At 38.1% G+C, this 12,109-nt stretch overlaps 1 protein-coding gene across 1 annotated transcript; it reads right to left on the bottom strand.

Moving 5' to 3' along the window:
- Positions 1 to 2,582: 2,582 nt before the first annotated feature.
- On the bottom strand, positions 2,583 to 10,965 carry LOC122551894 (gamma-crystallin S-like). The gene is made up of 3 exons (XM_043694465.1): positions 10,875 to 10,965; positions 4,539 to 4,781; positions 2,583 to 2,855 (listed from the first exon to the last, which is right to left on the bottom strand). The coding sequence occupies exons 1-3, from the start codon at positions 10,881 to 10,883 to the stop codon at positions 2,583 to 2,585; spliced, it is 525 nt and encodes a 174-aa protein (XP_043550400.1). The 5' UTR covers positions 10,884 to 10,965.
- Positions 10,966 to 12,109: the final 1,144 nt, after the last annotated feature.

Below are 12,109 nucleotides of genomic sequence, written 5' to 3'. Positions count from 1 at the left end.
GGAGAAAGATTTTAAAATGATATGAAGGGCATTTTTTTTTTACTTAGTGGTTCCAGAGGAAGTGGTGGATTCAGGTACAGTTACAATGTTCAAAAGGCATTTTGATAAGTAACATGAATAAGAAATGTTTGGAGGGATGTGGACCAAACACAGGCAGGCAGGGCCAGTTTAGATTGGGATTATGGTCAGCGTGGACTGGTTGGACCAAAAGGTCTCTTTCTATGCTGTATGACTCTGATTTCCTCAACCAAGGTTCAGTCTTTAATATTAGTGCCATCAGCTGCACTCCACAGTGAGCTACCTGTCACTATCTCAGTATAGTCCAACATGATTTGATGTTATAAAGGCAATCTGGCAGGTAAGAACCAACAAGGCCACCAGTGCAGAAGGAATTCCTGCTGAAATGCAGCTCATGTACATGATATCATCTCCCTAATCTATGAATTGAGAGTATGTCAGCAGATATCAAGATTCATAATTGTGACTATCTTTAAGAACGGAGATGAGACTGATTGCATTATCTAGAGAGGGTTATTGCTGTTGTCCATTTTAAGCATCGTCATTGCATAAATCCCTCTCAATTACCTTCTCCCAATGTCTGAAGACATCTGATCAGAGTGTCAGTGCAGATTCCATTTCAACACTTCAAGAGGCATAGTGGACACGATCTTCATTGCAAGACAGTTTTTTTTAAAAAAGTGCAGGGAGCCGCAGCCATGTCTGTGTAGCCTCCTTTGACCTTTCAAAAGCTTTTGATTCAGCTGAAAGGGACTAAGGAATATCCTGTTCAAATTTGGTTGCCTGCAGAAATTCATTGCAATCCTTTGTCTGCTACACCTCTAGACTTTTAAAAAGAAAGTATCCTGTCTCTCCTTGTAGAAAAATAGCAGAGGTAGAAGATACCTAACTGTTCCCACTCACTGTTTGCGTGTGAGCTGTTGCTTCCAGTAAGTGACTGAGAATCTGAGCAATTAATGTGCTAACTGCTCTGCGTTTGCAGCACAGAACTGATAGGACTTGAAAAGATGATGATTAGAGATCAGAAGCACTCTGAAGAGGCATAGGGGCACCTTATTGAATTCTGTGAGCTCATGCTCTTGAACTATGTTCCCTTTTTTAAAAAATGCTTTCCACTGTAACATTTTTTGTTTGTCTGTCTGCATGTCTGTGTTAGGATTTAAGAAGGGGTAAAGTTTAAGTTGAGTTATAATTGATACTTTGCTTTTTGTTTCCATGTGGTTAGAAATGATTTATTTGTAATATTTTAAGTATTATACTAAATACAGGCACCTGGTCAGTGTTTTCATTAACCTGAGGTAGTCTGGCAGGAGAGTTTAGAACTTATTTGATTAAATTTTTGTGACAATCCTTGGAGCAGTAGGGCTTGACTATCAGTAAGCTTTTCAGAATGAATTGAGAGCGACTGGTTACTGGTGGCTTAGTTCCATGTAATAAATTCCATTGACAGAAAAATGTGCTATGAAGCTTTGTCCAGATTGCTAGAATGAGTCAAATCAGATTACCTGGTGAGCATATATTCTATTCTTAACAATAATAAAGGCACAGAACCTAATTCAAGGAAAACACTTTTTAATTTGTCAATATATTAGTTCCAAACTTTGCTTTTTGATTTCAGTAAACCCCATCATTACTATTGCAGGTTGTTGATCCTGGTGTTGCTTAAATAAGCACTTATCTAGCAGATAGAATGGCATGCACTTTTAAGAGTCAAAACATTAGGATATTGGTTTAGTTGTGTTCCAAAAAATGAACACCATGGTAGTTTCCATTCATTTTTACAAACTATGCATAACTATGAAATGATTAACATTTGTTGTATCACAAAGCACTAAGCCCCTGGTTGCAACATCTTTTCATGCTGTCTCAAGGTTCGATTGGCCTGCATCAGGACGTTCCCTAAATCCAGCCTGCTTCTAAATTAAAAGTGAGAGATTCTGCCAAATGCATTGGGTCAGGAAGACTCTTCATGTAGCACTTATTTTCTCAGGCATTGATTTATTGCTTAGCATGTTTAAAAAAAAATTCATATCAATCCAATCCAACATTTTCTGAGTAGGTGTACGAGTAAAAAATGAATTTGATCTGGCATTTAAATGCCATTTTGTCATTTTTTAACTATGTTTACTCACAGGTGGAGAACTTCTTAATATAGTTATTCCTGGGATGTGAGCATCACTGGCAACACGAGCACTGAGCAGGTGGTAGTGAGCTTGTTTTGCGGGTTCAGTCATTTTGCAAAAGATACACTGGCTTCAATCTATGTAGGAATGCCAGCAAATGGAAAAGAAACCCTTGTGCTGCTTCATGGAAGATTTTGCATTTGTGATCATGCAAATATATTTTAAAAGAAATTTGAGGTGTAACCGAACCAGTGCAATTGCGAGCACATTTTGGGTAGAATTTCCCAGTTATACCCAAAATGAAAACTTGACCCATTTTATGTTCAGCAAGGTTTCCTCTAAGATAAAGACATCTAATGTACTATTTTACTGTTATTTAAAAGTTCTTTAGAGTTAAATCGATAAATTGAAACCTGCAAAAAGAAACTACTGATTCTTTAATTACACAATGATTCGATGGAAAGACTGCACTGTTGAGGTGCTTGCTCCCCAGTCTGCAGCTTTCTGATATGCACCCTTCTCAAGGAGGTATTGCCTTCCACGATAATTTGGAAGTTCGTAGAAAACCCATGCACCCTCCAAGACACTGCAGGAATCAATATCTTGAATGTGGAATTGTTCAAAGACAGATGGACAGTCGTCTGTATATTCTATAGTTTGTGTTTCATAATCACCCTTATTGCAGATTCTGATCTTGTAATTGCCTGTGCCTGTCTGTAAAACACAAAGCAAGTATCATGAATACAATACCTCAGTTTGTCCCTTTCTCTCTTTAAGGCTTGGTTTAGCACTCTTTCCCCCCCCCCCCCCCCCCCCGCTCAGGTTCATTTTTTCTGTAAGCGTGGTTATCCAAACATGAAGGACATTATAGCACAACTGATCTTATTCTTATCTAACATCCACATATTCCCAGCAGAGATTCTGTAGGAATCAACAGCAAAAATCTGTTGATTTTATCCTTCTTTATCCAGAACACCTGAGGTGAGTATAGTACCACTACTGTTGCTCTGGCTCACTCAAGTCAATACAAACTGGAATTGTACCAGAATCTCACTGTCTGTATTGTGTTAGTACATCACCTGGACTAGCAACGACGTTGGAATAATAAATCTGTATTTCCAAAATTATTGGTTCATATTTCCCAGCCTCCATTGTCAGAGATCAGGTACAAATCTCCCAAGGTGTATGTTGGAACTTTATGGAAGTTTGAACTTCAGTTACACAGTTCCCCGCTTCACAAGCCCTTCAAAAAAAGTCTCCAATTCAGCTGGAGTCAGAGTTTATACTGTTCCAACATACCTATCTGGTTAGTTACCCACCAAATGTAGAAAATCCTAGCCCATCTCCTGGATTACAATATTGTTAAGTCTCTCAAACTCCCAGCATCCCCTCATCTCACCCCTTGGCCAACTTAGTACCCCAATCCACATTACTTACCTACCACTACACACCAGTACATTCACCCATTCTCTTTACTCATTTAATCAACACTCAAAAGTTTTAGGACCTTTAAAACCTTGCCAGAAAATAGCAGCTCGTGCCATAAAACGTGGCTGTGTTTTCTATGCAAATTTCCTTGGGTACTCTGAGGATTCCCATGCTGAGGGAGTGCTCGATCAAAACTTTGCCCAGAAGAATCGTATGCAGGTTAAGTGTTTTCTCTCTGGGGTTCCAACACTGTACCAGCCTCCAACACTGTACCAGCCTCCACCGCTTCCTCTGGAACTCATTCCATACACGCACCACCTTCTGCGTGAAAACGTTGCCCCTTAGGTCTCTTTTCTATCTTTCCCCTCTTACCCTAAGCCTATGCTCTCTAGTTCTGGACTCCCCCACCCCAGGGAAAAGAATGCCAGCCAAATTGATTGTTTCAAGTAATATCTGTTTATATTTAAGATTTTTAACATTCACAGGATTTTACTCATATACTGGTTGTAATTTTATGCAAAATTAGGCGCACCACAAACAGGATGAATGTAAATCAATTTTCCTCATGCTTTGATCAGCTCTCAATGTAAAAGTTGGTTAAATCTGAAAACATGTTCTGTTGAATTATATATTAAATATATCACTCATTATATACATTAAAAATACTTGAGTTAAAACTGTTCTTTCTCATAGACAAAATGGCATGGTCTTGTCTATTTGCAATTAAACATGTTATTTGTGTTTTCAAAGATTAAAAATTATTGGGCATAACATTTGATTCTCAACTTGTACATTGAGAGAAGGCAAACATAACCTGTATCACAGTATTCTAAAACTAGCTTAGTTGCGTAATTGTTTAGTTATATGCAGTGAATAGAATATTTGAGTTTAAAACATATATTTCAACTAGCCCACTGTTGTAAATGTTGGTCAAATGTTTAGTAGTTGCACATTAATGAACAAACTTACTAGTTGGATCTTGTGGCATGAAGCAATACGATCATTAAAACCCATCCAGGTCTTATAGTCGGGATACTCCTTCTTGGTAAGAACGTACAAGTACCCTGTGAAGTTTGGTTTCTCGTACACTGCCCAGGCCCCATCCTCAATTTTGATTGAGTTACAATGGGCTATGGAGGTGTGAAAATCTGCACAATCGCTGTCACATTCATAGTGACGGCCCTGGAAGTTCTTCTCTTCAAAGAAAGTGATCTACATTTGCGGATTAAAAAGAACAATTGAACTTGTTTTAATTAAGATGATTTCTTTTCCAGTTCCATGTTTAGTAACAGTTATTCAAAACCATTGAAGAGTCTTGTATAATTTCTATGAATATAACATGCCTAAATAAAAGATATGCAAGTGTTTGAAACTCACAATATTTATCTTTATTGAATACAATTTTTTTATATATTCTAAGATATTACAGGCTTTGATTTAAAAAGTTACTACTTTTATATTTACTCTGGTATATATTGAAATTAACCTGGGACAACACTACAGAAATAGCTTTTTTTTCATCAACCTGCTCAGACTTGTTACGATGCCTCTGGAGCAGAAGGGACTTGAACCTGGGTCTCCTGGCTCACAGGTAGTTACTACCGCTCACTGCAGATGTAGCTCTCTAAGATCAACATGGTTTGTTATAGAATCATACAACACAGAAGTCTCTTCAGCCTCCTACTATCGTTCCAAATATCACAGGAGGCAACCTTCAACCAACTTGATTCACTCCATGTGATACCAAGAAATGGATGAAGATACTGGAAAAGGGCAAAAGCAATGGGCCATGACAGCATTCCAGAAATAGTGCTGAAGGCTTGTGCAAACTAGCCACACCATTAGATATGATGGTCCAGTACAGCTACAAAATAAACATCGACCCAGTAATGTGGAAAATTGCCCAGATATGTCCAATCCACATTAAGGAGATAATTACTGCCCCATTGGTCTACTCTAGATCATCAGCAAAGTAATGAAAGAGGTCACTGACTGCTTTATCAAGGTAAACTTACTCAGGGATCAGTGCTCATTGATGGCCAGATTGAGTTCTATCAGTGCCACTCAGCATCTGACACCATTACACCCCTGGTCCAAACACAGACAAAAAACTGTTGTTCACATAAAGACAGCATTTGAGTGTGGCATCAAGGAGTCCTATTGAAATTGGAGTAAATGAGAGTCAAAGAATCAACTATCCACTGATTTGGATTCATACATAATGCAAACGAAGGTGACTATGGTTATTAGAGTTCAATCATCTCAGCCAGAGGACACTTCAGCAGGATTTCCTCAGGGTGGTGTCCTGGGCTCAACTATCACCAATTGTTTCATCCTTGATCTGCTTCATCACAAACATTTTATACATTTTAATTACTCAGTATTCAACATCTTCCATGGCTCCTCAAATATGGAAATGGTCAATGGTGAATTGCAGCAGGATCCAGACAACATCCAAGTTTAGACGAAAAGTGGCTCATAAGTGTCAAATTATGTCCGTCTCCAACAAGGGCGAATCCAAACATCAATCCTTGACAATTAATTGTATTACAATCTCTGAATTTTTACCTATCAACTTCCTTGGGGTTTACCATTGACCAGAAACTGAACTAGACTAACAATATAAACACTCTGGCTACAGGAGCAGGTCAGAGGTGGGAAGTTTTGCAGTGTTTAATTTACCTCCTGCCTCCTTAAAGCCTGTCCATCATCTAAAAGACACAATCAGGAGTGTGATAGATTACTTTCCATTTGACTGCAGTTGTAACACTCAAGCTCGATACCATTCAGGACAATGCAGCCCACTTGATTTGGTGCCCCATCTGACACCTTCAATGTTCACCAATGCACAGTGGCAGCATTGTATACTAGCTACAAGTTTCACTTTAACAATTCACAAAAAGTGATTACCTCTACCATCCAGAAGGATAGTAGATACAATGGGAACACGATCACTTGCAAGTTCCCACCAAGGTACACACTATTCTGACCAACATTCCCTTTAAGCTGTTTGACTGGACAGGCACTAGGAATCTCCATGTAAATCATTAATGAATGGCTTCTGCTTCCAGAAACCATCACCATGCATAAACCTCAGAGGTCTGCACAGCCAAAACAATTACAGGGAATTTTGATCTAAATTTGAATCTATATTGTCATTCCTTCACTGTCATTGAGCCAATATCTTGGAGTTCTATCCCTAACAGCATTGTGGGCTCCTCTATCCCATCATATGGACTGCAGCAGTTCAAGAAGGCAGCTCATCACCTCCTTCTCAGGGGCAATTAGGAAATGGCAATAAATATTAGTTTTGCCAACAATACCGACATCCTACAACTGAATTAAAAGACACAATTTGGGTTTATCCTGCCTGAAATAATTATTCAATTAGTCCCACTGCCCTCCTCTATCCCTGTAGCCTTAAAGAAAATTCTCTTTTAAAAATGTTGATCCAATACAATTTTGAAGTTTATTGTTGAATCAACTTCTCTCAGCTTTTCAGGTACAGAGTTCAATTTCATAGATTCAGAATGATATCTGTGATCAGTGCTGTCTCCCAGCTCTTTCCCTTGTCCAGTATATTCATTTGAAATTTATATTGAACCTGCCTTCTAGATCATATTGTGAAGTTTATAAATATTTTTCCTTATATTGCCTCTCATTCTTTTGCTGATTTTATCATATCTGCGACCACTAGACATTGGCTTTACTGCCACTGGAAACAATTTCTTCTGAGTTACTGTTTATCAAACCTTCAAGACTTTGAAAACAGATCTTCTCTTAATCTTTTCTGCTTTTAAGAAAACAACATTATTGAGGTCTCTGTTAGTCCCTAGTACCATTCTACTAAATCACCTCTAAGCATCTCCGAGGCCCTGACATTCTTCCTTAAGTGCACTGTCCAGAATTGGTCACATTTCTGGAGGTAGGGCAAATTTAATGTTTTATAACAGTTTAATATAACATCCTTGCAATTCTGGACCTTTATTTATAAAGCCATGGATCTTGTATATTCTTTTCTAACATGTTGGGCCGAAGGGCCTGTTTCCACACTGTAAGTAATCTAATCTAATCTAATCGAACGTTTCAATTTGTCTTGTCACCTTCGAAGACCTGTGTTTACACATCCCAGGGTAACTCCTTTCTGAATCTACTTTAAAACATGATTGTTTATATTAAACTACCCCACCTAATTCTTACTGCCCAAATGAATCACTCCTTTATGTTAAATTCTGTTAGACAGGTGAAATGGGTAGGCTCATGGCAATGACTTTCTGAATTCTATTTCCAGATCACTGCTTGCTGTAGTTCCAAGTTGCATGCCATCTGAGAACCTTTAGTAGATGCCTGTACATCCAACTATAGCCCCTGGACTATATGACTGCACATGCTTCCTTCCAATTTGGAAAACATCCCTTCACTGCTTCTCTCTGAGACAGATTTGTGTCCATGCAGCACTATACGAACATCAGATTCAATACTGCTAATAAGCCTAGCAAGTGATACCTTATCAAACACCTTTTGAAATTCCATGTGCACATGAATCACACAATCCTCACAAACTTTACATTATAACTTTAAAAATGACTAAACAGAATAATTTCAGATAGTCTATAACCTTCATTGAACCAAATTCCTGATTCCTCGCACATTTCTGATAAATCTCTGCATCAAAGACTTTAAAATCATTTCTGAAGTGTGGTAATCTGAATTAGATGCAATATGAGGTCTATCTGGTGACTTATGCTATCACTGTCTGGCTTTTGCATTCTATACCTCTGTCTTGTGCTATTTTAAAATCTTTATCAACTCATCCAGTCACCTTAAGAATTTTGTGTGCATGTAGGTCTCTTTATATTAAAAGAAAATGAAGACTTGAATTCATCCCCAGGGAATCCAAAGGTGCTTTCCAGCCAAATTAAATACTTTTGATGTATACTATTGTTAATGTCAATACAGGAAACACACAGACAGTTTACATACAAGCTCCCTTAAAGCAACAATGTAATCATGAATAGATTATTTCCAAAGAAGAGTATTATTGGATTCAAAACACCAATTTTGTTCTCCTTTCCACAGAGATTGGCAGACATGTCGAGTTCCTTGTCAAAAGGTGTGGTACTGGAAAAGTACAGCTGGTCAGGCAGCATCCGAGGAGCAGGAGAGTCAACATTTCGAGCATAATCTCTTCATCAGGATGAGCTTATGCTCGAAACATTGACTCTCCTGCTCCTCGAATGCTGCCTGACCAGCTGTGTTTTTCCAGCAACACACTTTTTGACTCTGATCTCCAGCAACTACACTTTCTCCACGTTGAGTTCCTCCAACACTCTTCATTTCAGATCTCTGGGCGTCCACTATACTTTTGTTATCAGGACTCAATGCCTGTTTTATTGATCATGATTGAGTGGTAAACTTTAGCCAGGAAACTGAAAATGTGGCATGGGACCTTCTATAGACAACCAATGAAAGAGCAGAGTTATCACTTGAAAGTTAAAACTCTATCGTTAAATAGTGCAAAATCCAGATAATGATTCCCAAAGGAAAATATGGAGATGGGGATGAAGAGCTGCTTCGATGTTTTCCTTTTTCTCCTCTTCAATTTTCTACTTTATTTCTCCACCTCCTTTGCTGGCATTCACTCTTGCTTGACTGCACAGAAGTGAACTGCAGCAAGTTGAAGCTTTCAACCTTTGTCAGCCTGATTCAAACTGCAGAGTACAAGAAAGAGATTAAAGAAAAACACATTTTTGGAACAACCGGTTTAGATCCTTCGGAGGTAGTCTTGGCTCAATATTGTACTGCAATCCTGTCTGGCAGTTTAGAAATCACTAAAAGTAAAACTGCAAGAGACAAAAGCTCTTAAATTAGAAAGTAATCAGAACAATGGATCCCAATCCTTAACTTTTTGGATCCTGAGATCAAAGCAAAGGTTGGTAATCCTACTCATTATTTCTCACGTGAATGGAAGCAGGCTGGCCTCCTCTGATGGGCATTCCACTGAACACAATCCTTTTCTCCCCAGCATACATTCTTTCTGATAAGTTTTAGACTTAATACTGTCATTACTGCCCCACTTGGCTGTGCATTTGTGGATAAAACGTGAACGGTTGTCTTTTTTACAGCCATTCACATGCTAGGCAACATGTGCACCAACAATTTCATTCTTACCTGAATCCCATCAAAACATCTTAGTTAGCTTTGCAGGTTCTAATCCTTACAAAAAGGAACATTCAAACAAACATGTCAGCATGTTTTCAAACACAGCTTTAACCGTCAGCAAGCTCAATTTGTCATGGGACAAGGAAAAGGAAAGTGTTTGCTCTGTTAATCTAATCTCATTTTCCACATGCAACGGTTTTCTGGACTCAATATTGAGTTCAACCTTTTTACAATCTGAACACCTTCCTCTATGTCTTTTTATCCACCCCAACACGGCTGGTCCTGTTATGACATGGGCTGTATTCAGCAAAACCAAACCATTTTCATCTACGTATTGCCCCCATTATCAGCCTTTTTTCTCCCTCACTTACCCTTATTCATTCCTTTGCCTGTCTTTCCCGCTGTCTGTGTTTCGTCCCCATCTATTGGCTTACTCCTTTTCCCATTCCATCTTCAGCATACATACCACCTTTTCCTAACTGCTGATAGGTCTGAAGAAGGGTCATTTGACCAAAATATTTAATTGTTTTCTCTTCACCGAAACTGCCAGACCTGGTGAGTTTTTCCAGCAATTTCTGTTTTTTGTTTCAGTTTTCCAGCATCTACAGTTCTTTGTCTTCTTCAGCGTTGTTACCTGATTACACCTCAGCTAAGGGGTGACCACATTGAAAACAGTTTGTCAGAATCACAGTATTATTACAGTTCAGGAGGCCATTCAGCCCACCATCTCAGTGTTGGCTCTTTGAGTAAGCAGATTGCCATTATCTTACACATTGTTCCTTTTCAAATAACCAACAAATTCCTCTTTATATCCATCAATCAAAACTGCCTACTCCACATTCTAAGGCATGCATTCCACATGCTAACGATTCCCTGTATGGAAAAAGATTTTCTTTAATATTTGTTTTATCCTTTTACTAAAATGCTTTAAATCTGCGCCCTTAGTGTTCACTAGTGGGAACATTTTCTCCGCATTTACACCGACCAGACCCCTCACAATTTGAATAATTCAAATCAGATGTTTCTATCAGTTTCAGAGATTACTGATATATCAAAAAGACAGACTATCTAATCACTATGTAATTTATGATTAATAACCTAAGCAAAATAAAACAGGCAAAATTGTAGTTCAGTGTTACTTACTTTCCCCATTTTGGATGTCCCTGTTTAATCGTTGCATCTATGAAAATCATGGAAACTGCTTTTATACACTGCCGGATTTACAGGATATCATCCTTTTGTCATGGAAATCAGATCAAAATATCGAGTCAGTCATTTCGAATCCAGCAAACTTTCTAGAAAATCTGATGGGATAATAAAATAACTAGAGCGTGAATTCCCCCTAACCGTTTGTTCGGTCCATTGGACTATTGTTATGGATAAATTTACCAGCTTTGCTGAATCAGTCAAATAAAAGCATGCCAATAATCCAGGATAAGAATAATTGGAGCAATTTGTTTCAATCAAGTTGCTGATCAAAATCAAAACTCTGAACAGATGTCTTGGTAAACTCTTCGGTAAAAATTACATCAATGAAACTCACAATTTCAATCTCTAGTTGGTCTGTGGGGAGCTGCTTGTCTTCAGCAGAGAAAAAAATTGGCCTTGGAGACCAGGGCGGGTGGGGGAAGAGTTTAGCTTATTATCATTAACTGCAAAAATCTGAAAAAATTTATTGCATATTGTTTGTTGTATTTATCATTGGGACATTGTAAAGACAATCTATTAAACATTGCATCATCCTGATAAATAACAAGTAGTGTGTTCATCCCTGAATGGGACAGGGTCAAGCTTAGTAGTAGTAGAACAAGAACCCTGATAAATACTGAAAGACAGTGTAATTATATTTCATAAGAAAGTCAACAGCTTCAAGAAAGGGGGAAAAACAAAACACAGATGCGGAATAAATATTGGCTTTTGTAAGGTTAGTTCTTATATTATGCTAAAGCTAGTGATCAAAATAGATTCTTGCCTCTTTTTATTTTGCAGATCCTTAATTTAGTTTTCTGACTTCAGACAGCGCTCAGTTGACAAAGACTTGTGGTAATTGTGCTACATCTATTTGTTCTTATGAATTAACTATCCTTAACCAATTTCTTGTGTCTGATGTGTTTTAAATGGAATATTATTAAACATTAAGGTATATAAGGGATAAAGGAATGAATGGAATAAGATTAGGGTCAATCAAGAACAGTAGTGGGAAGTTGAGCTTGGAGTCAGAGGAGATAGGCAAGTGCTAAATTAATATTTTTCATCAGTATTCACTCTGGAAAAACACAATGTTGTCAAGTAAATACTGATAAATAGGCTACTAGACTAGATGGGATTTCAGTTCACGTGGAGGTGGTGTTAGCAATTCTGGCAAGTGTGAAAATAGA

This window comes from Chiloscyllium plagiosum, chromosome 7, assembly GCF_004010195.1.
Source record: "Chiloscyllium plagiosum isolate BGI_BamShark_2017 chromosome 7, ASM401019v2, whole genome shotgun sequence".
Classification (NCBI taxonomy): Eukaryota; Metazoa; Chordata; class Chondrichthyes; order Orectolobiformes; family Hemiscylliidae; genus Chiloscyllium; species Chiloscyllium plagiosum.
Note: the sequence above shows the minus strand (reverse complement) of the source record. Positions and strands in the feature narration are given on the sequence as shown.

Bases quoted from the DNA above. Each gene is read 5' to 3' on its own strand.
- LOC122551894 (XM_043694465.1), bottom strand. The intron at 2,856-4,538 runs GTAAGTTTGTTC...TGTGTTTTACAG, and splicing joins CATGCCACAAGATCCAACTA to ACAGGCACAGGCAATTACAA.